Source organism: Phyllostomus discolor, chromosome X (genome assembly GCF_004126475.2).
Source record: "Phyllostomus discolor isolate MPI-MPIP mPhyDis1 chromosome X, mPhyDis1.pri.v3, whole genome shotgun sequence".
Classification (NCBI taxonomy): domain Eukaryota; kingdom Metazoa; phylum Chordata; class Mammalia; order Chiroptera; family Phyllostomidae; genus Phyllostomus; species Phyllostomus discolor.
This window is the reverse complement of record NC_050198.1, coordinates 98,768,469-98,795,186: the sequence shown is the minus strand read 5'-3', so window position 1 is coordinate 98,795,186 and position 26,718 is coordinate 98,768,469. Positions and strand designations below refer to the sequence as shown.

Genomic DNA, 26,718 nt, shown 5'->3' with positions numbered 1-26,718 from the left:
TATAGGACATGAAAGGTATAGCCAACATGAAGGGGTTTTCTCCCTCAGAGATTGGGTCAAGGGCTGCAGAAGGAAGGCACAAAAATAGGCTCAGAGGGTAAATACATTTTAGAATTACTTGGTAACTAAAAGTTTACAGGTGCTTTATCAGAATTTTTCATAAACTTTCCTATTCTAATGCTACATTAGAATTTTTCAAGAGGGAGGTATAGAATGAAGCATTTCCCATACCTCTCTGATTGTGAATTTTTTTCCTGTGGACTATCTCCTGAGTCTACTATTCCATGGAACAAAATTTGGGAAACTTCAAAACTTTGAAAGCTGCCCTAGGGGAACTTCATACCTCCCTGTCTTCTAGAGATCTCCTTTTTTTTACTCCTGTACTTTCCCCTGACCAGCAACCTATCTAAGACAGGTCTTATGTTACCATCTCATTTTTGTTTATTCTTATCCTGCAGCTTTGGGGTAGCCCTATATCTAAGACTTCTTTCCTGGCTTGTCTAGTATGAAAAAAGTGATCAGTTTGGGAACACAGATGATCTCCATAAGTTTTCCTTCTGCAATGAATATATTCTTGTAGGATTTCACTGACCTTACATTTGGTCTCTGTTCTACCCACTACTGACTTGATGTGTTTAATTTTAGACAAATCACTTTTTCTCTTTGGGCTCTGTTTCCTCATCTGCAATATGGGAGAATTAGAATCAATAATCTCCATGTTCTCTAAGAGAAGAGACTGAGATATCCCTGGGGGTCCATAGCTTCTATGGAGGGGGTAGTCCCTGGAGTTGGGGCTACTTTTACTAAGGAACATGCAACTAGGATTCTCTTCCCAACCTCAACAGTAGAAATAAATAATGGCTATTTTCAAAGGCTGTGGGGTCTGGACACAGAGCTGTTTCATGAAGAAAGCTGAGGTTTCTACTGCGTGGGGATCCTGTTTCAAGTGATTGTACTCATAACAGGGAAGAAGTTGCTCCTTTCACAGGCTATGTGAAACTGGCATTTGGAGATAAGGAAAATGCTGAGTTTTTGACCATGGGCTTGACAATTTAAGGGTGGTGAAGTGAAGGACTCCTCCTTGTTCACTTTTGGTACTATTATGACTTCTGTAATCATCCCAAAGGAGAGAAGTTCCTGGTGAAACCTGAACTGATCTTGGGGCTGTGTTGGAAATGAAAGTGGCAACGTGTCAGCTTCTATGATGAATGGAGAAGTTGATCTCACATGAATTATATGAAGGAGAGGAAGCAGTGCTGAACTTTTCCAGAGCAAGTCCTCAAAGAAGAGAATGATTTTTAAAGTATATGCATGTGCATGCACACACACACACACACACACACTCACATTCCTATTTCCCACTCCTGCTTGAGGAGAGAAACTTATTTGCTCTGAACTCCACTCAACATTGAAAGGAGGGACCAGGCGATACGGATAACCTATGAAGAATATAAGTATTTCAAGTTTCTTAGGGTTCCAGGAAGTGGAAATCCTTGAGGGTGGTGCATGTGTACTTTGGAAAGAGGAGGGCCCCTTTATCTCTGCAACCACAGTCTCCTGAGATAGAATATGGGCTCCTTTTTTTCAGGTTTGCAATCGACCTGGTAAGAGTCATCCAGGGGGATCCCGCAGGATGATTGAGAAGGGAATAATGGAAGGCAGTTGAGTACTATTTTTCCAAAGATTCATTGTGTTTTAGCTTGGCCCACTGCTGAAGTGAGGTAAGGGTGGCATGGGTGGGAAGAAGAAAAACCAAAAAACAAAGGTGCTGTTTATACTCCCAGGGCCCCAATCATCTCAACTAGTCTCACTTTAATCATTCTTGGTAGGTGCTTGAGACAAGACCAATACAACCAAGGTTGCAATTATAATTAGATATTTATTGAGCATCAGAAGAATATCAGAGCACTAGACTCACAGTAAAGAGAAGAACTGAACCATGGCCTATTACATGACAATTTCAAGTTAAAACATAGTTTTGGAAAGAAGGAAATGATTCTAGACATAACTGGTCTCCTGAGCTGGCAGAACTGAACCTCCCTCTGGTCTTCTGGTGAGAAGATGCCAAAGGTAAGTGGTGTCTTAGTGCTATGAGAATTTCCCTCTGGTGCTTGGAGAGATACAGCAGAAGCCCCATGCAGGGATACTAGAAGGCTCGGGACCTAACCCAGAAGCAGGCTTGCTTGTGTGCCTGTGGCAATTTCTTAGGCAAAGCCAGTCACACTTAGGGATACCAGTGTTGGCAGGTAAGATATGTTGGGCTATCCAGGAAGAGAAGAGAGACCATACAAAAAAAAAAACAGGAATTAAAAGGCAATTATGTCAGCAACCTTGGCCTAGTATGGCAGTTTTAGCAGACACTCTTGCCCTCGGCGGTCAGAAGCTCATGATCCAGGGAAACTGTGTTCAGCAGGCAGTCATAGTCACCATTTATCCTGGCAACAATCTGGTACTCCTGGTCCAGGCAAGGTTCATCAGAGTAGCCATTGCCCAGAGTCCAGGAAGCTGGATCTTCACTGTAGCAGCCACTTTTGAAGATGGGCACTCTCATTGTTTCATCAGGGTCACTGGCCTCCCTGGAATTCACCCTGTGGCCCAAGAGCCCACCACACATAAGAAAGGACTTGAGGCTGGGACTCTGGTTTCCCACCCTTGTACCCCAATTCTTGTCAACTGATTCACAGGCTGTCACCCATACATTGTAGGAACAGAGGGCTAGTGGACCTGAATTATTCTGTGCATTTTGGGGGCCACTACAGAACTTCAGGGAGTGTTTCGGAAAGTGAAGAAATCTGTGTTGACCCTAAAGGCCTTTGTGCCAAACCCCCTTTCCTCCATGCCAATGACCTATAGAATTGAGGGCAGGGGAAGAGAAGATAAAAGAGGAGAGACTGTCTTACCTGAAGACTTCATAGACATTATCTAGAAAAGAAGGAGAAATCAGGTCAGAAATCTCCATCGGGAGTGGACAAGGGCTAAGCATGGGCTCTGGGTACCAGTCAAAGGTATGGGAAAAGGAGGCATAGAGAAGGATATCAATTAGTTCAGCTTTCCAACAACTGGGAAGATGAGTTGAAACAGGGATATAGATTTCTCAGGGAAAGGAAGAGAAAGCACACCTGGTACTGTGACTCAGGACACTGGGCTGGAACAGTTTCTTATTCAGGGCATTGGACCTGAATCCACTTCCCACCCAGGAGTCTTGTTTAAAATACCCAGGGAGTCCCTGTGAGAAACTTGGCAGCCAGGCCAGACAGAGTCTAGACAGTAGGGGCTGATTAGTGTGAGATCAGGAACCATGGCCTACACCATTCCCAAATGCACTCATCCCAACCCTGTACCCAGGAAAGGTCCAGAAATAGGTCTTGAAGTGGGTCACCATTGCCCCCTAGGAGAAATATCTATATTCCATGCAAGTGTGGAATGTTTGGAATATCTACATTCCAAAGGCTAGTTTGGTACAAAGATGAATGTCTTTTTTTACTGTTCTCTACGAACTTACAATCTTTCAACTGGAAATGTGTGCATTACACCACAACAAATTATTTTATTGAACTCCAGGCTTTGAGTCCATAGGTTTTATTGCTATGTGTCATTACTGATAAACTCCATGCTTCTGCATTAAATCCCCTAAATAAATTGTAAGCAACTCAAAGCCAAAGATTATGACTTCTCCTTCTCTTTCATCCTTATTAGACATCTCATTACAGAGATGGCTGCACTATGTTGCATACCAAAGATCTGTAAATTAATTTTATAAGTGGTATTATTACTGTTGGCTTTCATGTCTGTCTTTACTTACCCTTACCTTCACTCCCAAACTAGGCTTGGAACTCTTTGAAATGCCTAACAAAATGCCTGATACAGAGTTTATACTCAACAATGCTGCTGAAATAAATGAATGACCAAGAGTCACCCAGTCATACTCATAACTCACCCTGTTGGGACTTCTTCCTGTAGAACATGATATAAGCCATGCTGAAGACCACCATACAGCACAGGGAGATGATAAGAATTATGACAAAGATAGGCAGGCCCTTTCCTAGAAAGCAAAACAACACTAAGTGGTATTTGGTTAAAATTTTTTTCAGAAACTGAGATTCAAATAATCAGCCCACACTGACCCACACATCTTTCTTTTCATTTTCTATCTTCTCCTAAATTTCTAAGCTAGTCAGAGAGACAAACAAAATCCCACTCCTATGACAAAGACTTGAGAGAAGCTAGAGACTTCGTGTGTAAACAAGTTCTTCCAAACCCACTGGTTGATGGCTCATATGCCTCATAGTCCTCCATGCTTTTCTTGGGACCAAGACAAGAGGTTTTCACCTTCTATTAGAGAGGAGACAGTAGTACCCTAACTTATCAGCTTCACAAAAATGCTGAGAGTTTTGTTAATTACTTGTAACCATAAAATTCTTTCCTTTACACTCTCTGGCCAAGTACTCAGGTTTCTTTTCCCTCAAAACGTATTTCCATGGAGTCTCCTGGGTTACCTATTCCAATCATGTCTACAAACTGAAGGAAATAACTAGACTGGGCTTCTAGTCCTGGATCTGTTATTTACTTGCTGTGTTGCTGTGGTAAGCAGAATATTGGTCCTCAAAAGATGTTCCTATCCAAATCCCCAGAATCACTGTTAGTTCATGTTGTAAAGAGAAGTTAATACTGCAGATTGATTTAAGGTTGCTAATTAGCTGACATTGAGATGGAGAAATTATCTTGAATTATCTGGGTGGACTCAATGTAATCACAAAGGTTTTGTAAAAGTGAAAGAGGGAAACAGAAAAAGAGGTAGGAATCAGAGATTTAAGGAAGGAAATTTGCTACTTTTAAAAATGGTGTGAGGGGGCCAAGAGCCAAGAAATGTGGGTCATTTTTAGAAGATGAATAGGACAAAGAAACTGATTCTGTCACAAAGTCTCCAGAAAGAGCACAGCCTTGCTGACATCTTGATTTTAGCTAAGTGTTTCAGACTTCTGATCTCTATAATTGTAGGATACTTGTTCCTGTAGTATAAAGGACACATGGACAAAAACTAGGGGAGGGTGGAAATGGAGGTAGGTGGGGAGGGCTGGGTGGGTGGGCTGGGATGGGAGTAAAAGATAGAAAACTGCACTTGAACAACAATTAAAATAAAATTTAAAAAATTGTAGGATAATACATTTGTGTTATTTTAAGTCACTAAGTTTGGCGTAATCTTTGTAGCAGTCATAGAAAAATAAATACAATTACTTTAGTCAAATTCTTGACTAGGCCCTAACTTTCCTATAATTTCAAGAAAAAGATTGGGTCATGTCTAATGTACTGCAGCTACAATATTCTGAATCTAGGGGGCAGGATCAAAGGATAAAGAGGGACAGGTAAAATAATCCCGATGTTCTTAGAATTTGCTGCTGCAGCTGGCTTTGTTTTTACCAGATCTCAAAATATTCTTTCTTAGAAATCTGGTATTAGTGGTCCTCAGATCTCTGGTTGGAGTTGAGAGAACCCAAACTATAAAGTGACACAGATAAAAGGAAGATTCTTCCTTGGAGGGAGTTAAGTAGTGAAAAACTTGATAGAGAATGTAAAGCACAGACCTGAATTTTGAGAATCCCTATTCTGCGCAGGATTAATTTATCATTTTCCCAAACCAGCTCTCCAAGAGGTATCTTCTAACCTCCCTTCTACCACTGGATATTGCCCTGGGAGAGGTATACAGTTATGGCAGCCTTCAAACCAAAGGTGGCAATACAAAGGTGGCACACCAATTAGGTATGGGCTGTGATTGGAGACATCCAAGAAGCTCTGCAACCTGGACTGCAAAAGTACAGGAGTATTAACAAGTCCACCATGAATTATAGGTAGCTAGAAGATGAGATCAAGAATGATAGTCATTGAACTAACACAAACCGATCAAAACAGATGCCTATTGTAGACTAGGAGTCTAGGATCCCTGCAACACTAGACACCAATAATCTTGTTGAAGGACCATGAGGTGGTCTGGTGAGCTCTGAGAAATAGGCCAGGGCAACCATTTTTCTTCTTGCTTAAAATGTTTGTAAAGTATGGCAATAAGAACCAACTAAGAACACATCTACCACTTCCCTTAACCCCACTCTGACTTTGCTCATCCCTGGATCTACATCTCTCCCTCTCCAGCCCACCTACCCTTCTCATCTCCAGGGTCTTTCACCATTGCCTAAACTGTAAACCATAGCAAGTAGTGGTTGCGAGGTTAAATTTCCTTAGGACAAGGTATATCATGGAAAGTGTCAGGTGTAAACTTTAAATCCAAAAAGAATGAATAGAAGTTGTGACATTGCCCTTACCTGGCCTAGCACTGGTATCCCCAAAGTAGCTATGCCCTTCAGTGGTCCAGGCCCAGGATGAGTTCACTGTGGGTGTTCCTATGAAAACAGGCTATTAGGATCTGAGAACCCTCTTACATCCAGGAACTGGAATATAGAGAGCAACTGTAAAGTTTGGGATATTTCTCTGGACATTTGTACTGAGCTTCCCAGAATTTCTGGCCATGCCATTGATCACTTGTACTAGGAGATGAGTACAAGTTTATTATTTCATTAGTTTATTACTGTTGGAAGTGGGAAGAATGTCCAAATACAGGAGGTAACATATTCAAAGTCCCACAGAAAGTGAGACTATGGGCAGAAGTCTTCAGTTTTCTCTTTTCCCATGGGATTATTCTATTTCCTTACTTTTGCTTCAGAAGTTCTCACAAAGAAGAATATATATATTCATGGTTCTACTTTTTCATAACCCTTAAATCCTTGCTATCTTTATTTTATTTTTATTGCATTATTGCTGTTCTCTCTGAGGGATCCAGAGACCTCTTGTTCACTATATAATGTCATTGGACACTCCCACTTGGCTTTTATGACACCATTTCAGACCTCTCAGTTAAAAACAACCTTAGTAAAACTTACTTGCCAAAGGGGATTGCATGGTTGTAGGTGCCTCACTCTGGTTTTTTTGTGACTTTGAGGAGTCTGTAAAGGAAAAGTAGCTCAGTCAAGGTCCCCAACACCCTTGAGAGAACAGAAATGACCTAGAAAAATTGAAAAGTAAGTAAAGGCTGGTAAGGTCCTCCATTGGACCTATCTCAACAATTCTCTCATGATGGTAAAAATTTGTGTGTTACCTCTTTATACTTAAAATCATTCTAAGGCCGCATTATTTACCCAGGGTTCATAGACACAAAAGAAATGTGTAGGTAGAGTGCAGAGGGTCTTTTAAGTTGGATGTGAAAAACAGACTTTGTTTTTAGTAATGTTAACTAATTTTTGGCTGTTTATTCTCTTTAGAGAATTACAAAGTATTGCAAAGAAGGTGGCTGTGGGTAATGTCAGTGGAAATGGTAGATTAATAACCCCTGAATATTTACCTGTTCATAAATGTACAAAATGACTGGCAAAACTTTTATAATCAGCTTCCTTTTTAGAATTTTGGAAATTAGCCAAATGCTTGCATGTTCCCAGAAACACCCCATTCTTGTTAAGAACGTGCCCACTTCATGGCATTTTAATTTATCTTAGCCCCATTATCTCTCAACAGTCCAGTAGTAGCCTTGAAATAAAACCCAATTCCAAGTGCTGGAGTAAACAGAAAAGATTTAATTCCCAAACAATTGTCATTATTTGACTTGTGTAACAGTTTCTTAAAAGACCTGATTCAAAAGGCTTGTCTTTATTGGTCAGTCAGTGCTAAAACTCTCCCCAGGGAGAAAAATTTGTCACACAGCTGCTTGAAGAAATGAATAACAGTTGACAGAAACAAGAGCATAACAAAAAAAAAACATTTTTTTTTAAACCAAGGAATGAGATATCCATAGGGACTTTGAAAAACACACATACATAGAGCTGGGCACATACTCAGGAAATACGTGATAAGGCCATAATTTTTTACCTTTGTCTAGCCTGAAGGCTCTGAAAAGCAGGAAATGAAGGCTATGAGACAGTTATAAACTTCCTAGGTAGGTGTTTAAGATAATTTTAAAAGGCAATAAAGCCCTTTAGTGAAGACAGGGAAATTTCTTGGTTCTAGGTACCTAAGGAAATCTTTATTCAGTTATTAGCATGCCACTAGGGTAACCCAGTAGAGAGTAGAGATGTGGTGGCCATTCATGACAATGAATATAGAAGACTATACAGAATAAGTTCAGAATAGCCATGAAATGAACAAACAGCAACTAGTATAACAAGTAGTGCCAACAACAAGTGCTGGTAAGAAAGAGAGAAAAAAAATAGATTTGCAGAGCAGCCATATTATATTTAAAAAGTTCAGTTTTCAAAGAAAATATGAGACGTGAAAAGAAAGTAGAAAGTATTGGTTACAAACAGGCATAAAATAAGTAGAAATGGTCCTTGAGGAAACACAGATATTGGAAGTACTAGAAAAATATTTTAAAACAACTATTTTAGCCCCGGCTGGTGTGGCTCAGGGGACTGAGTGCTGGCCTATGAACCAGGGGATCACCGGTTCGATTCCCAGTCAGGGCACTTGCCTGGGTTGTGGGCCAGGTCCCCAGTGGGGGACACATGAGAGGCAGCCACACATCAATGTTTCTCTCCCTCTCTTTCTGCTTTCTTTCCCTTCTCTCTAAATATAAATAAGTAATTTTAATAAAAAACAACTATTTTAAATATGTTTTAAAAATTACAGAGAATCATGTCTAAAAAGCTAAGAGAATGAGCACAATTCAAACCAATTAGAGAAAATCAATAAAGAGACAGAAATTATAAAACAGGAAACACCTAGAAATACTGGAGTTGAAAAGCACAATAATTAAAAGGAAAAAAATTACTAATGGGGAGAAAAATATACTAGAGCAAATTTTAACAGGCAGAAAAAAAATCAGTAAATTTGGAGATATGACAGTTGAAATGAGCCACTTCAAGGAATAGAAAAAAAATGAATGACAAGAAATGAGCAGCTCCTCAGAGATCATAGGACAACATCAAGTATACCAAAATACAGGCAATGGGAGTTCTAGGGAAAAAAAAGATTTTTAAAAAGGCAGACATAATACTTTATTTTTTAATCTTTACCTAAGGATATGTTTATTGATTTTAGAGATAGCAGAAGGAGGTGGGGGAAGACAGAAAAAGAAACATCAATGTGAGAGAGAAACATTGATCAGTTTCTTCTCATACACACCCTGACTGGAACCTGCAACCTAGGTATGTACCCGGACCAAGAATCAAACCCGCAATTTTTTTTTGGTGTATGGGATGATGCTCCAACCAACTTAGCAACCTGGCCAGGGTAGACATAATATTTTAGAAAATAATGTCAAAGAATTCAAATTATATGAAAAATATTTAATCTGCAGGTAGAGAAGCTCAATGAATTCTAGGTAGGAAAATTACCCAAACCTAGACACATAATGAAAGTCAAAACCTAAGAAACAATATTGAAAGCAGAAAAAGAGAGCAGCAAGTCATTATACAAAGTGATTCTCAGTAAGATTAATTGTTGATGTCTCATTGGAAATATGGAGGCCATAAGATACTGAGACAACATATTTAAAGTACTAAAAAAAAAGCCCCCACCAAACCCACGTATCCATCAACAATTTCATATTTAGCAAAACTACCCTTCAAAAAATGAAGAAGAAATTAAGGGACACTAAGATAAACAATAGCTGGGAAAGTTTATCACTACCAGATCTGCCTTATGAGAAATTTTAATGAAAATTCTTCAGGCTGAAATGAAAAGACACTAGATGGTTACTTGAATCAAGGTGAAGAAATAAAGCATCAGTAAATAAAACTGCATAAGTATAGATTGTAAATGTGTTTTTGTTTGTAATACTTTTTTCTATCTGTTTTAAAAGATAACTAAGAACCCTGAAACACCAATCCAAAAGAACCTATGCACCCCAATGTTCATAGCAGCACACTTTATAATAGCCAAGTGCTGGAAGCAACCTAGGTGCCCATCAGTAAATGAATGGATCAAAAAACGATGGTACATTTACACAATGGAATTCTATGCAGCAGAAAGAAAGAAGGAACTCCTACCCTTTGCAACAGCATGGATGGAGCTGGAAAGCATTATGCTAAGCGAAATAAGCCAGGCAGTGAAAGACAAATACCATATGATCTCATCTTTAACAGGAACCTAAACAACAAAACAAACAAACAAGCAAAATATAGCCAAAGACATTGAAATAGAGAACAGGATGACAGCAACCAGAGGGGAAAGGGGAGGGAATTTCAGGGGAAAAGGGGAAGGTTTTACAGGAACAAGTATAAAAGACACATGGACAAAAACTGGGGGGGGGTGGAAATGGGAGGGAGGTGGGGAGGGATGGATGAGTGGGCTGGGATGGGTGTAAAGGACAGAAAAGTGTACTTGAACAATGACTAAAATAAAATTTAAAAAATAAAAATAAAATATAACTACATAAAGCAATAATTATAAATCTGTGTCGATGTGATTATAATGTATAAAATATAATCTGTTATAATAACAGTATAAAAAAGGAAGAATATAGTTATATAGAAACAAAAATTTTGTATGCTATTGAAATTAAGTGGGCATAATCCAAACTATATTATAGTATACTAAGAATCAATGGCAGTCTCTTTGGTAATGACCAAGTAAATAACTAAATTTATATGGTAGAAGAATGCAGATCCAAGATGATGGCAGATTAGGTGGAAGCTACACTAATCTCCACCCAGGAATAAACTGGAATTACAACCAAATTATAGAAAAAATAATCCTGAATAACCAGCTGAAGAGTGGTTGAAGAGAGGTCTTTTATTTTTAAAGATTTATTTATTTATTTTTAGAGAGGGAAGGGCGGGAGAAAGAGAGAGAGAAAAGCATCAATGTGTGGTTGCTAGGGGCCGTGGCCTGCAACCCAGGCATGTGTCCTGACTGGGAATCAAACCTGCGATGCTTTGGTTCGTGGCCGTGCTCAATCCACTGAGCTACACCAGCCAGGGCGAAGAGAGGTCTTATCACCAAGAACATACAGAAGAAGCCACATAGAGACTGGTGGGTAGTACAAAGGTGCAAGAGAACTGGCCAGACTTCCAAGAAAAGCAGATGAAGTTCTAGAGGGATATCTGATGTATGAGGGGGGTTCACCCTGAGAAGTATGGGGTCTGAACCCTGAGCCAGGCTTCCTAGACTAGAGCACAAGAACCAGGAAAGATGCTCATATAACATCTGGCTGTGAAAAGCAGCAGAGTTTCTGCCCACCAGGAAAAGATGGCTAGAGAGACAGCCAACCTCCTAAAGGGCCAAAACACAAAATTTTGTTCACAGCCACTCACCCTGGGCTCCAGCAGAGGCCACTGGGTATGTTCTGAGGCTCTTTTTTCAAACAGACTAGAGCTTTTGAAAAGACTCTTGGATTGGAGGTTTTGGGGAGAGAGCTGAAAGTTCAGCTGCCAGGATCCCTCTGCTGAGTCGTTCCCCCATACTAAAGAAGCCATCTTTCTTGGGCACTCTACTCCTCTCCAAGCGGCATCAGCCTGGGGGGAAATAATAGAGCTACCTGCTGAAATCCCTCTTCTCTACCCTGTGGAGTTTAAGCCCTGCTGAGCAGTATAGACAGAGGCTCTTTCAGTTACTAAGCCTAACAGGCAACCTGTAGCTGAAGGCAGATATCTGGGTGGTTTGAGAATTTTGCTGACACACTCTCAGGCCTGGTGGTGGTAAAAGCCATCCTTAGTGTGTAGCTTGGTCTTTTATGCACTCACCCAGGCCCAGCAGAGGGAGCCACAAGCTGTGGATCACTGATAGCTCCAGATTCATAACAAATTCATAACAAATTGCCCAGGGTCAGTCACAGGCAGCGTCTAACATTGGTCTCCACAGAGTCCCTCCAAAGAGGCTCAGAACATACCCAGTGGCCAGCTTCAAACAAGAGCAGAGCAGCATACAATAAGCTTAAAAAGCAGCATATCCACAGGAAGATTTCAGCAGGCACCAAAACCCACTGAGTTGAATTCTGCTTTGTTCGATGAGCACCTGCACAGCAGCTTGCACACTGTGTTGGGGGTTGAGCCTCAAAGTTAGCCAGCCTGAGGGTCAATCCCACACGTGGATGGACCGATAACAATTACGATTCAATTATAGCAGGAGGGCCCACATAACATGCACAAGGGACATTCTTAGAGCACCCACCTCAGGTGATCAGGGAGACTGTGCCAGTAGGTCCCATGGGACTCCTACTACATAAGACCACCCTACCAAGACTGAGAGTCATAACATATCTATCTAACACATAAAAACAAATACAAAGAGGCAGCCAAAATAGGGAGACAGTGAAATAAATATGCTTCGAATGAAAGAAAAAGAATTCTCCAGAAGAAGAGCTTAATGAAATGAAGGCAAGAAATTTATCAGATATAATATTCAAAGTAATGATTATAAGGGTGATCAACAGCATGAAAAAAGACATAGAAACCATACCTGTGGACCTGTCAGAAATGAAGAATACAATACCTAAAATAAATAATACACTGGAAGGAATAATCAGTAAGTTAGATGAAGCAGAGGATTGAAACAGTGATTTGGAAGACAAGGTAGAAAAAAAAAACACCCATTCAGAGCAGCAAAAGAAAAAAAATAATTAAAAAAATAAAGATAGTTTAAGGGACCTTTGGCACAAATGAAATGTAATAACATCTGTATCATTGGGCTACCAGGAGAAGAGAGAGATCAAGAGATAGAGAAGTTATCTGAAGAAATAATGACTGAAAACTTTTCTGACCTGATAAAGAAAAAAGACACACTAAGCCTAGGAAGTGCAGAGAGTCCCAAACAAGAAGGACCCAAAAAGCCCACACCAAGACACATCATAATTATTTTTAAAAATTTGTATTGGTTTATTTTTAGATAGAGAAGAATAGAGGGAGAAAGAGAGGAAGAGAAAGATCAATGTGTGGTTGATTCTTGCATGCCCCCCTATTGGGGACCTGGCCAGCAACCAAGGCATGTGCCCTGACTGGGAATCAAACTGGCACCTCTTTGGTTCACAGGCTAGTACTCAACCCACTGAGTCACACCAGCCAGGGTCAAGACACATCATAATTAAAATGGCAAAGCTCAAAGACAAAGAGAGAACAATAAAAGCCATAAGAGAAAGGCCATTAATTACCTACAAAGGAGCTCCCATAAAACTGTCTTCTGATTTCTCAGCAGAAACATTTTAGGCCAGAAGAGATTGACATGGAATATTCAAAGTGATGAAAAGCATATTTTGTCCATTTATTGACAAACATTCATTAAGTGTCTCCTCTGTGCCACATACTTCCCTGGACTATGGAGAACTAGTAATGAATTTTACACCTGACAACATAAAATAGATAATATATGCTGAAGAAGTTGATGGTTTGGTGATAATAGATGGACATGGGAAGTTTATTTAAAAGTCTGCTGAAACTGCTTAGAGAAAAGATTATAAATTCTGATAAAATGCTATAGGGAAATGGGAAGAAAGGAAGAAGAACTCAGTCTTTGGGAAAACTTATAATGGAAGTATGAATGAAGGAAGAACCAGCAAGGGGTTCTAAGAAGAATCAGTCAGATAGGTCTTAGGAGAACCAAAATAGAGTTGTGGTGTTGATACACCATTAGTGTTTGAAAGAGCTTGAAGAGGAAGGAATGTTTAACAGGGTCCATTGCTACAGAAATGTTGAGGAGGATGGGTATGAATGGACAGGTCTTGAACTTTGGTAATTTGGAGGTCAGTAATAACTCCAATTTACAAAGTTATATTGTGGTAAATTGGGAAGAACTTCCAGCAGAAACTACCTGTTTCATGAGGTTTGTAGTGGCCACAGAGATGGGGCAACAGATAGAGAGAAAGCTTTTTAAATTTAACATATATAGAGGGATCCAAGATGGTGGCAGAGGAGGTGGAAGTTATACCCACTTCCTCCTAGAACCATATCAAAATTAGAACTAAATTATAGAACAATCAAACTGGATAACCATCTGAGGACTAGCTGAACAAGATTTATTACTAAGGATATGCAGAATAAGCCACATAAAGACTGGTAAAAGGGTAAGAGATGCAAAAAGGGGCTGGCCCCACTTTCACCTGAGGTATTGAGAATCCCAATGTATATCTTAGCTGCAGAGGTCTCCCTGTAGGAGTGAGGGTTCCCAAACCCATGTCAGGCTCCCCAGGCTAGGGAACCAGTGCTGGAAAGAAGAGCCCACATGATATCTAGCTGTGAAAATCAGAGGGGATTCTGTCTGCCCAGGTGAGAGGAAGACTGCTAGGAACCCAGGTGTCCTCTTAAAGGGTCGGCACAAAAAATCTCACTCATGAGCACTCACCCTGGGCTCTAGAAGAGGGTCATCAACTCAGAGGGGATGAGAGTCATACAGGGAGAGATTGGGTTGTGTGGGGAGGGCTGGAAAGATAGCCACTAATGTCCCTGTGCTGAGTCCCTGACCCATACCACCTAAGATGTCATCTTTCCTAGTTATAGCACACCCCTGCATACAGCACTAGCCTGGGATTATGCCCTATCCCAACCCTGCCAACTCCCCAAGGTTCCATACTCTAAAGCATGCTCCTGACAGAGTGATCTGTTGGCATCCCACAGCCTGGATCTTGGTTGCAAACTTTGTTGAAAAACTCTTGAAGAAGGATTTCAGGCACATTGAGGGAGTGTCAAAGACATACGAGGAGAGACAGAGTTATGTGGCTATAGAGTGAGGGCCATTTTTCCCCATGTGCCAAATCAGCACCAGCATTTCTGCATTGGGTTAGCCCCCACTCCCAAAATGGCATTAACCTGGGAGCCTACATTAGTCTCACCCTGTTGACCCCCTGAGGCCCTGGCTTGACAAGCTTGAACCTGGCTGGAGGATCTACTGGTGGCAGCCAGACTGGGCCCATATGCAGTCTTTCCAGAAAAACTCTCAACAGGTCCCATTGTTCCTGTGTAGAGTTCTCCATTCACAGGGCCAAATATTAATGTGTTTTATCCTGTTGAACACTACTGGCCCCACCCTGATGATACCCGGAAACACTGTTCTACTACAAACGTCTGCAGGACCCAAGGAATGGCAGCTGGGCTTGGTGTACACTGAAACTTTTGCTGAATGTCTTCTAACCCAGCACTGGTGCCAAGTTTGAATCTATATTAACCTGGTGAACACCACTTGCCCCTACCTGGTGACTCACTGAGAACCTGCTTTATGTAACTCATGTGTTGCCTGAGGCTCTTTCTGAGGCTGAGTTTAACAAGCAGCCAGCAAGTGGAAGCAGATCTTGGGGTGCCTTGGGACTTTTTCTGAACTTTCCCAGACTTGCTACTGATGGCACCAGGACCTGGTATGCAGCTTGGCCTAACTCACATTCACCTAGGCCCAGCAAAGCAGCTACCAACCATGGATCACATGTAGCTCCTAACAGGAAGCCCAGATATGATCACAGGCAGTATCTAACATTGACCTGCATGTGAGACTCTCCCAAGCAACCTCAGAACTAACACACCCAATGATTGGCTTCAAACCACAGCAAAACACTACCTGATTAGCTCCACAAACAATATAACCAAAGGGAGGGCTCAATAGGCAACAGTCCCTGTTGAGGCAAATTACATTTCATCTCCAAGCAGCTTATACACTGTGGTCAGTGTCAGTCTTCATGAGGGTCAGCCAATACTCACAGATGGGCCAAAAACACATCAAGACTCAACTAAGCAGGGCTCATGTAACCCACACAAGAGACACTGCTGGAGCACCTGGCCCAAGTGATCAGAAAGAGTGTACCACTTAGACCCACAAGACACTACATAAGGCCACCCTACCAAGACTGAGAGACAAATAGATCTACCAAATACCTAGAAACAAACACAGAGAGGAAGACAAAATAAGGAGACAAAGGAACATGCCCAAAACAAAAGAACAGGAGAAATCTCAAAAAGGAACAAAATCAAACATAGGCAAGCAATCTACCAGATAGTTCAAAGCAATGGTTACAAGAAAGGAGCTCACTGGGAACTTCAGCAGTGTAAAAAGGACATATAAACCATAAGAAAACAGCCAGTCAAAAATGAAGAATACAATATTCAAAATGAAGAATATAAAGGAGCTCCTACCCTTTGCAATGGCATGTATGGAACTGGAGAGCATTATGCTAAGTGAAATAAACCACATGGTGAAGTACGAATACCATATGATCTCACCTTTAACAGGAACATAATCAACAAAAGAAAAATGCAAACAAAATATAACCAGAGACATTGAAATTAAGAACAATCTAACAATAGCCAGAGGGGAGGGGGAGGGGCCAGAGGGGAGAAGGGTTTTCAGGAACTACTATAAAGGACTCATGAACAAAACCAAGGGGGAGGGTAGGAGCAAGGGAGGGAGGTGGGTTTGGCTGGGCTGGGGGGTGGAGAGTGGTGGGGAGAAAATGCAGACAACCGTAATTGAATAACAATAAAATTAATAAATAAATAAAATGAAGACTACACTAAAAAGCATTAATATCAGATTGGATAAATCAGATCAAATCAGCAATTTGGAAGACAAGGTAACAGAAAATACTCAATCACAACATCAAAATAAAAAAAATACTTCAATAATCAAGACATGTTTTCCCATACAGTTGGTTCTCTTTTCATTTTAATGCTGTTTTCTTTAGCTGTGCAGCTTTTTATTTTGATGAGGTCCCATTTGTTTGTTGTTTCCTTTATGTCCCTTGCTCTAGGGAACATGTCAGTGAAAATATTGCTGCATGGAATATCTGAGATTTTCCTGCCTATGTTCTCTTCCAGGACTTTGATAGTGTCTCAACTTATATTTAAGTCCTTTCGGGCTCTCTGAACTCCGGGACTTCCTGGAAGTCTATTTCCTTGACCAGATTGGGGAAATTTTTCTTCATTATTTGTTGAAAATCATTTTCAACTTCTTGCTCTTCTCCTTCTGGCACCCCTATGATTCTGGAGTTTTGATCTGTTCTTACATTTGATCCATATTTCTTTGTCTTGGTGCTCCTGTTATATAGTAAGGGGCAGAGCCTTAAGTATTTGCCCTGACAGGGCAACCCACTTGGCTGTGTTGTGGTGCTGTATATGGGGGAGGGGTCAGAGAGGGATAAGTGCTGCTTGATTGGCTCTTGCCTGGCTTTTGCCCCACTTTCAGTCACTTCCCCTGCTACCCACAATCAAATTGGGCCCTTCTGGTGCTGATTCCTGGGTGGGTGGATGGGCTTGTGTATGTTCTGGGACCCTTTGGTTCTCTCTAATGGACTTTCTTGTAAGAGTGGGATTTTCTCCCAACTCTGAAATTCCTGCAGGTTTTTACAACCAGAGGTTTTTGAGGCTTTATTTTTTCACAGTGGAACCTAGGATTGTGCTGTCTGTCTCACTCCCCAGTTGTTCCTCCTGTGGTTTATCTGCACACAAATGTGGGACCACCTCGTCTGCCATCCACTGCCTTGCCTGCCCAGTCCTCCAGCACCACCTTGCTGTACATAGTCTGTGCCCTGGCTGCCCATCTCTGCCCCTCCTACCAGTCTGGATGGATATTTCTTCTTTAACTCCTTGGTTGTTGGACTTCTATACAGTTTGACTTTCTGGTAGTTGTGGTTATTTTTGTTTTGAAATTTGTTGTTGTCCTTCTTTTGGTTGTGTGAGGAAGCAAAGCATATCTACCTATGCCTCCATCTTGGCTGGAAGTCCCCAAACACTATTTTGAAAAGTATATATGCGCTCCTAAATTCACTGCAGTGTTATTTACAATAGCCAAGTTATGGAACCAACCCTGTTGTCCAATAATAGATGAGTGGATTAAAAAAGTGGTTGTACATACATGTGATGGAATATTACTCAGCCATAAAAGAATGAAATTTTACCATTTGTGACACATGGATAGACCTAGAGGCTATTATGCAGTGAAATAAGTCAGTCAAAGAAAGACATATACCATATGATTTCACTTATGTATGGAATCTAAAGAAGTAAACACACACACAAACAAAATAGAAACAGACTTATACAAACAGAGAACAGACTGATTGTTGCCAGAGGAGATGAGGTTTGGTTGGGTTGGTGAAGAAGGTGAAGGGATTAAGATGCACTCATTGGTATATACAAAATAGTCATGGGATGTAAAGTATAGCATAGGGAATAAAATCAATAATAGTATAATACCTATGTATGGTGCTAGGTGCGTACTTAAAATGTTGGGGGAATCGCTTGTAAAGGATATGGTTGTTTAATCTCTGTGATATTTACCTGAAACTAATACTAAATAACATTAATTAGAAAAAATCAAATATGTGTTATATATATGTGTTATGCTTACATACATACATATATACATATTTACATAGATAGTATATACATACATATATGCATACATACTAGGTTTAGGTAGAGAATCATTAGTATAACTGGAAGTTGGAGTAGTTGAGTTTAAGAGCTCAGGTAGAAGTTTTGCTGTGGAGAGAAGCAAAGCACATCTTATTGTAGTTTAAGCCAAGAGGAAATGCATAGGGAAATATAAAGGCAGAAAGGGTGGTTGATAGAATTAATATCTTGAGGGGGTTCTTGATCTTCTTAGATAAGGAGAAGATAAATAGCTGCTATTAGGAATAGGAAAAAGAGCAAACTGATTGGCATAATAGCGTGGGGACCAGAAGTGGATGTCGCAAAGCATAAAACTAACATAGGGGCAATTCAGGTCTGTACTTTTTTGTGTGTGAGTAGAGCTCAACAGTCCAATATCATGAGCAAAGACATGGTCTTTAGAGCCATCCAAGAAAGGAGAAACAACACAGTGGGTGAGGCACAGGGATGAGGGGATGAGACTATGTGGGGCAGAGATGAAACAGCAGACCAGACTGATGGGACAAGGTTTAAGAGGAGAAGGACACAGATAAATTCAGTAGAGAGAAGCTTGGCTCAGAGAGCAGAAAAGGTGGAAGGTTCAGAATAATTTCTCTGAGCCTCAGTTTCCTTATTTGTCAGTAGGAGCAATCATGAGCATTGCTTTGTTGCCTGAAAGTATGAACTGTGACAAGAAATAGGTTGATTGGTTGTAAGCAAGGTCCTGAGCAGATGTACTAGGAACTAATTTATGGAAAGGTGAAAATGTTTAACTTGTTTTTCAATACAAGTTCAACATGTACTATGCAGTACATTTTGTTGGACTTTTTGGACATTCCCTGCCCTTTCTGCTTGACCAGATTGTAAACTTTTAGTGAACTGGGCCAGTATTCATATAATTCGCTCAAAGTGAGACTGCCCTTGTGTCCCCCAAAACTAGCAGACCAAAACCTACAGCGTTCACATTGTCACTACAACTCAATTTGGGAAGCAAATCCCTTCAGTCAAACACAGGAGTATCAGGTTAAAATCAGTTTCCTAACACAGTTTAGAGGGAGACAGTTTGCTCACTTTCCTTATATAGAGCTATCCTCAGAGGATAGCAGTTTTCAGGTGATTCTGAAGATAATTCCCTAAAAGCAGTTAGTTCCCAAAATGTTTTAAGCAATGGCAGATTTGTTGGAATATGTGTCTTCCCTTCCAAAGAGGTTTGCTGGAAGGCAGCAAGACTCGTTTGGATGTGTAAGTGCTAGGCTGTTCTTTTAAGCCCCCATCTGAAGTCTTCATGTACATAGTTTGTAGTGTTCCCAGGACAATGCTATAAGAAATAGCCAGGCATTGGTTAACCAGGGTCAGTCTTCATTGACACCTAAACTAGAACTCACATTTGGCTTTAGAAAGAAGTGAGGGAAATTTAAAGAAATCATGTAGCAATCTGAAGCAAAACCAAACATAACAAAATAACAAAACCATAAAGCAAAACAAAACATAACAAAATAACAATAAAAAACTAACCAAACCAAACAAAGAGTAAAAAAGTTTCCAAAGGGTGTCTAGGAGCTGGTATTGATTCAACCATGAGAAACAGTCGGATATAGTGGAAAAAACATAAAATCTGAGTGCAAATCCTGATGTCAACTTCTTAGCTGTGAGCTCGTTGGTAAGTAGATTCCCCTTTTTGACTCTCAGTATCTTCTTTAAAATGAGGATATGCCCTGGCTAGGTAGGTCATTTGGTTAGAGTGTTGTCCCCATACAGCTAGGTTGCGGGTTCAGTCTCTGATCTGGGCACATATAAGACCCAGATAATAAATGCATAAATAAGTGGAACAACAAAAAATCAATGTCTCTCTTTCCCTCTATCTCTGCAAACAAATCAACAAATAAAAAATAAAAAGAGCCACACCAAAAAATAAAATAAGATGAGGGTAATGATAGCTATCATATGAGATAGTTGTGGGATTCAATAAGAAAACACGTGTTGAGTTCTTGTGCAGTGTATCTGGCAAATACTATGTACCTAGTAAGCATCATTTTTCCCTTTACTATCTTTTATTTATTTAACTTACAGCATGGCAGGCATTATCTCCAGTTCTACTGTGCCCAGTCCAGAATTTTTCTTTCTTTGTGATCGTACAATGAATACCTCCCAGCCCCCACCCCCACCAACATACACACATCAATTTCTCTTTTTTGGAATAAAGACACTCTACTGAGGTATATCTGGAATAAGGTGGTCCATTGAGATGTTCACCAAGAGAGAGTGTTGCTCACCTTTGACGACAAACTTCACAATGTTGCTGCGCTGCTCAGAGCCTACCCGGCCCTTGGCAGTACAGAAATAGTAGCCTGAGTCAGCCACCACTGCAGCCGTGAAGACTAAGGTACCCAAGCTTGTTACTATAATAGGTTCTGAGTTGTTAGTCTCTTCCTTGTACCAAACATAACTGATGGGAGGAGAACCCCGAGCCTGGCATTGAAGGCTAATCCTCGTTCCCTGGAGCACTGTGAAGCCATAGCCACTGTCAGTCGTCACTGTGGGCTTGGAAACAGAGACTGCAAATGGAAGACAAGAAAGGAGGCTCTGGGAAATTGTAAGAATATCGGAACATAAAGTTGAATCATCCTTTCTGGGTATAGGGGTATGTTTATATCTACAAAGGGAACTAAAATGGGCTCCTGACATGGGAGGGAGGCAGCAAATAGGACAATATAAATAAAAATAGCTTCCTTTAGAAGATTAGGTACCATTTATACTATCTGTCTTTTTTGGGGGGTGATTATCTGGAGCTAAAACTCAACTGACTCTTAAAAAAAGTTTTTTAAGCTCAAGTAGAGTTTTTGGATTATCTACAGTTTTGGGATTATAGGGGCAGATATTTGTAAAATTGTCAAGCCAACAAAATTTATCTTGGCTAAGTTTTATCCCTTTCCCTAGAGCTTCTCTGGTAGTACCAATTCATTCTCCAATATCCTAATAGATACACTCATTTTTATCAGTTTTAAGACCCAGAGCCCAAGAAGGGCAACAAGGTTATGGATGCTAGAATTTCTGGGACACTTGAAGTAGTAGGGTTGAAAGCCAGGAACACTTCCCAATACTTTTTAAATTATGTCATGAAGCAGACATGGAGAATGGTATAGTGATTGCTGGGGGATGGGGGGGTATGAGGAAAGTAAATGGCAATAGAAAAAATATAATAAAGACTAAATAAAAAATAAATTATGCCATGAAATGGATGACCTTGAGGATACTCTGCCTCTCCATTTCCTCCTATTAGTGCATATAACTAATGAGAGACTATGTATACATTAACAGATGTCTCAGACTTTCTCAGGATTTTCTAAGATTATAGTCCTCTGTTAGGTCTTTGCCTATCAGTGATTTCCTACCCCCAACAGTAACTTACGTTTTTGGACACGGAGCTCAATGATCTCATCTCTCACCACTTGGGTGCCATCAGGGGTCTGCCAAGTGACTTCACAAGTGTAGTGGTTCCGATCATCCATCTCCAGGGTCTTCAGTTGGAGGGACACATCTCCTGGAACCTCATTGTTGACATTCAGGCGGCTCTGGTACTTTGCTTGCTGGATATGATCTCCGGAGAAGTCACGTAAGAAGATGGTGACTGGGTCAGAGTCACGTTGTACCAGCCACTTTACTGAGACTTGGGTGTAGCCTTGCAGAGGACCATAGGTGCAGGGAATATTCACATTCCCTTTCCAAGGCCCTATCACACTCTCAGGTGCTTCAAGGATTGGATGGCCTGAAGGTGGGGAACAGAGGAAGAATGCAGACATTGATAACACATCCACCTGGGAGCTAGGGTGGCTCTTTTCCACTAATCTTCCTCCAGCCCTCCCAAATCTTTGTCCCTTTTTCTTAAAAGCATTCTCACACTACCCTCCTGAGAAACAAAGCAGCATTCTGCTGTAAGGACATCTGGAGCAGCTGAAAATGCCTTTGTATGTCTTCCCTCCAACCTTGGGGGAACTATGATGCCTGCCTCATATTACCCTCTCTGGGAAATTCTGGGGATTCTCACATAGCCTACTCTTGTTTGTCAAGAACATGGACAGCCAGTCCCAATTTCTCAATCCTGGACATCACTTCTAGAATTAAGTCAGACACAATTCTTCCATCTCAGAATAGGGGCATGGGACAGAGTTAGTGACCAAACTTCTAAAAATCACATTTTTTTTTCCTTTTTCCTTCCCTTCTCCTTTCTTCCACCCATCCGTTCATCTTTTTCTCTTCATCCTCTTTCTTTTTCTTGTTCTTTTCTCCTCTTATCCTCCTTCATTAGCAGCATAAAGAAAGAGTACAGTAGGCAAAGGGCATCACAAGAAAAGAAACATTATACTATTCCTCATGTACTAATCTCCAAAGTGAGGGTAACCTCAATAGCATTGAATTATACCTTCCAACAATCCTGTGGTGTGGCAGACTCCAGCTAGCAGAGCCTGCCTATTGTGACTGAAAAAGAAAATAAATGCACAGGAGACAGCAGTCCTGTGGAGAAAAAGGGGACAACACGGCTACTCTCTCAAGGGGAGAGAGAGCCTATGAGTGCCTCGGCCACTCTCTCAAGAGGAGAGCACCCTGACCCTTGCCTAGACAGGCTTTTATTGTTTTTCTTGGGTCTTACATCAGAGAAAGATTTATTATCTATTACACAGAATATTATTGTCTACATTTTAGGTATAATCAAGGAAATGAAAATAACAAGCAGAGGGGAATGGCAGCGAGCTGATGAGCTCTGTCCTTGGGAAAATTCACACAGGCTTTGGAAATTACCTTGAAGATAGACAATGCACATTTGTTGTTTTGGACCAGGGTGATGGAGTTTTAGCAAAAGCAAGACATAACAGTCTGTATGCATTTTCTAGGCCTCATTCCCACGGGAAAACCTGGTTTGAAAGTCTGGCTCCTGCCCACCACTTCACTTCTGCAGATTTTCCATACAGAGCTGAGTCACATTTGCCAGGCTGAAACAAACTGGTCCCTTACACTGTGGTACTCAGAGAATCTAAAGAAAAATTAAGTAGGAGCACCAAGTGAAATCAGGAGGGTAGTGAAAGACTGCATGATAAGTAAGAATAACCAGTATTCTTATACCAGTATATATACCAATATAAATTCAAAGTCTGCTATACCATTACATTTCTCTGTGTGACCTTGAATAAATTGCTATACCTGTCTGAGCTTTGGGTCATTATCAATAAGATAGAGGTGAAAATAAACTTTACATGAAGGGTTATTGTGAATACCAAATGAACTCATAGGTATGAAAGTACCTAGCATGCCAGTCCTGTGTAATGTCTCAAGAGAAACTTCTCATATTTATCTTGATTCTTGTTATTCTATAGAAGTATTCACTATGTTTTCTGCAGGGTGAATAGATTAATTGGACTAGATCATTGTCAGCTTTAATAATTACCTGAAGGAGAAGTTAAGACATGAAAAAGTAAGGAATTATCCTTCCCACACTGATGGAATCTGTCAACTTACAAGGAGGTAATAGGCTATCCCTGGGTTTGGGGGCAGCCAGAGAGGACACGGTAACCTGTACCTCCAAAAACAGGACTGGCATAACAATCAATGTGAAATGTTGCCCATATTAAGCAATACTCCTGACTTTCCTGGAAGACTGGTTAGGAAAAATCTACTTCAGGAAAACCTCAACACCTGAGAGGATCCATGAAAACTACCAAATGGTTAGGTACTTAGTACAGCAGGTCTTGAGGGACCAGGCAAGATAGTACTTTGGAGATGTATGGAATGACACAGATCCAAGGGCTTTTAGAAACCACTTAGTTGCACTCCCTCATGGTACATATGGGTAAGGCTGAGGCCCAGAGACAGAAGATGCTTATCTGAAGTTACACAGATAGTATGAGTAGAGCTGGGCTTGGAGTTCTAAAATAAAAGCTTTCAGAAGCTATACTGCCTTCTTACCTTCTTAAGTTCCTAAACTTATTAAGGATTTGTGGGCTTCATTTGTGCCCGAAGCCAGCAACCTCTTACCTAGGCCTACTTGGCATGGTTTGAAATGATGTTATCCTAGGGCTGGATAATGTCCCCTGACTGCCTGCAAAAGAATTCCCCCATCTGTTGGCTACTTTCTAAAAAGACTTTCCTAGAACTTTAAAGCCTTGTTCTTTTTTTCCTCATGAAACAATTGAATTTCCTTTAAATATTGTCTCCCCTCAGGGGAAAGACCAGGGCTTGGTTGGAAAAGGGTTTAACTTGAGAAAGAGGGAACAGTACTGGGGTCCATTCTGGTCCTGGCCCTGGACCTATAAAAGCAAAAGTCCTAAAGAAAGGAAAGACCTAGTTTTCTGGGTGTGGGCCCCTGTATAGAACTCAGACTGGGTCCCTTTTTGAATCTTCCTCCTCTTACTATTGCACAGAGGGGAGTATCTTCCCATGACCCCATGCCCTTGTGTCTGGCTACTTTTCTTCTGTTGGGGTATCTCCTGGATAGAAGAGTAACTTAGGTAATAGATGTTTATAAAATTCAAATGTTAGGATTTATTTTTATTATGTTTATTTAAACATGCATCTTAGATTTAACAGCTGGTTCTGGCCCTTAGAGGCTTTTTAGAAATGAAGCCACAGTCCTACAGAACTTTCCAGCTGGCAGGCAGTGCCCTTTGAGACCAACCAAGATGATCTCCTCACTGTACAAATGAGCTGGGGACACTAAGATTCAGGGAGAGGGAAGGTGGTGTTGGCAATTCAGTAAGTCATGAACCTCGGGTCTGTAAGGTAAGACCCATCACTCAAATGGAAGCGCTGCTCCCAAGTATGGGGTACCTAACAGTCTGAGGAAGAAACAATACACACATGAACTCTCACATGCATGCCCACACATGATTTAAATTTACCATTTACAAACTGCTTCCATTAGCCCCAGCCCTGCCTCTACAAGTTCCACCTCAAACCAATACATTTGAAGAAGGTAGGGAAGTGTACTCTAAAAAATGAAAATATTGTAGTTATAGAAAGAACACTATATTTAGAAGCCTTAATTGTGCCAGTAATGCTTTTACCTCTTAGGCCACTTAATTCTATCTTGATATTCTAGAATTTGATGGATCACAGAGCCCCAGGATAGGATAGTCTAAAATGAGTCAGCTATGAAAAGCTGAATTCATTCTGACCATAAAATGACACCAAGCTAACACCCTCCAGCCTCTCACTCTAAGAATATGGAATAAGCAGGGGTTCAGCAAGAACCCCTTTGACCTCTCATGGTTGCATTTAGCTATTACTTAGTGTTAGTTTGTTAAAAGGCTATCTCAATTCTCAGGGATATAAATAAAGATGGAGGAAGACCCAAGGAAATAATGCTACTATGGGACAGTCAAACCACTTTTGGGATATGTGTCCAGCATTAAGCTCCCACAACTAGCCCAGACAAACTGGGCCATATCCACAGGGAAGTGAGTTACTCCAGAAAGTGGTAAGAAAGCAAGTTCTGTGAAGATGAATTGAAGGATCTGGGGCTGTTTAACTTGGAGCAGAGTCAAGGGGGCACAATGTCTGTTCTCAGAAATGTAAAGGGCTGTCACAGTACAGAGAGAACAGTTGTAATCAGTGTGTCTGCAAGAAGCAGAGCTGGGACCTTTCGATAGAAGCCACAGAGAAGTGTACTTACTTCAACATGAGGAAGAACTTTCTAAGAGTTGGAGATGCACCTGTATAAGCTAGATGGCCTGGGGAAGTAATGAATTACCAGCCACTGGAACTATGTGAACAGATATTCTGAATATTTGTTCATTATAGTGAAGGGGGGATGTAGGTTACTTTTAAGGTCCCATCTAGCTCTTCAACAGCATTCCTTCTGTGGAAGATATGTATATTAATAGGGATCAAACTCTGAAGTTATAATGGTAGAATTTAAGTTGAAAGACATCAGATGGAGGAGGGATTTGGATGGCATTGGGCACCTTCTGACTGTCCCTGAGATAAAACAAGTACTATGAAATTATGTGGATACTTTCCAAGAGAGGATTCTTTTCAATTTCTATGGAAACCTACATCATGGTTTCTTCATTAGCCTTCAACTATCTCCCTGTCTTCTGCTCAAAGCTGAGAAAGTCTGCACCATTGGCTGAGAAACTCACCTGCTCAGCAGAAATAAGCTTTCCTCAGTAGACATTCAATCCCACCTCCCTCCCCAGCCTTTTGCCTGAGTCAGCAGTGGCATGCAGGCCACCATTTTCTGCCTTACCATAGGTGACCACAATTAGGTGGTCCGGAAGCAGCAGGCCCAGTAAGAGCCCCATCACAGCCAGAGCCATTTCTGTCCTTTCTTCCAGGCTCCTGCTGTCAAAGAGTCTTGAACTCTTGATTGCTGCCAGTGTCTGTGCCTGCTCAGCTCCCTTCCTTC

At 40.9% G+C, this 26,718-nt stretch overlaps 1 protein-coding gene across 2 annotated transcripts; it reads right to left on the bottom strand.

Moving 5' to 3' along the window:
• Window positions 1-1,858: 1,858 nt before the first annotated feature.
• Window positions 1,859-26,718, bottom strand: VSIG4 (V-set and immunoglobulin domain containing 4). Of its 2 annotated transcripts, XM_028522979.2 has the most exons (8): window positions 26,560-26,718; window positions 21,730-22,086; window positions 20,594-20,875; window positions 6,930-6,992; window positions 6,315-6,392; window positions 3,938-4,042; window positions 2,901-2,922; window positions 1,859-2,588 (listed from the first exon to the last, which is right to left on the bottom strand). In XM_028522979.2, the coding sequence occupies exons 1-8, from the start codon at window positions 26,627-26,629 to the stop codon at window positions 2,351-2,353; spliced, it is 1,215 nt and encodes a 404-aa protein (XP_028378780.1). In that variant the 5' UTR covers window positions 26,630-26,718; the 3' UTR covers window positions 1,859-2,350. The 2 variants fall into 2 exon arrangements, with proteins under 2 accessions (XP_028378780.1, XP_028378781.1); XM_028522980.2 differs by lacking the exon at window positions 20,594-20,875 and having other exon boundaries at window positions 2,164-2,588.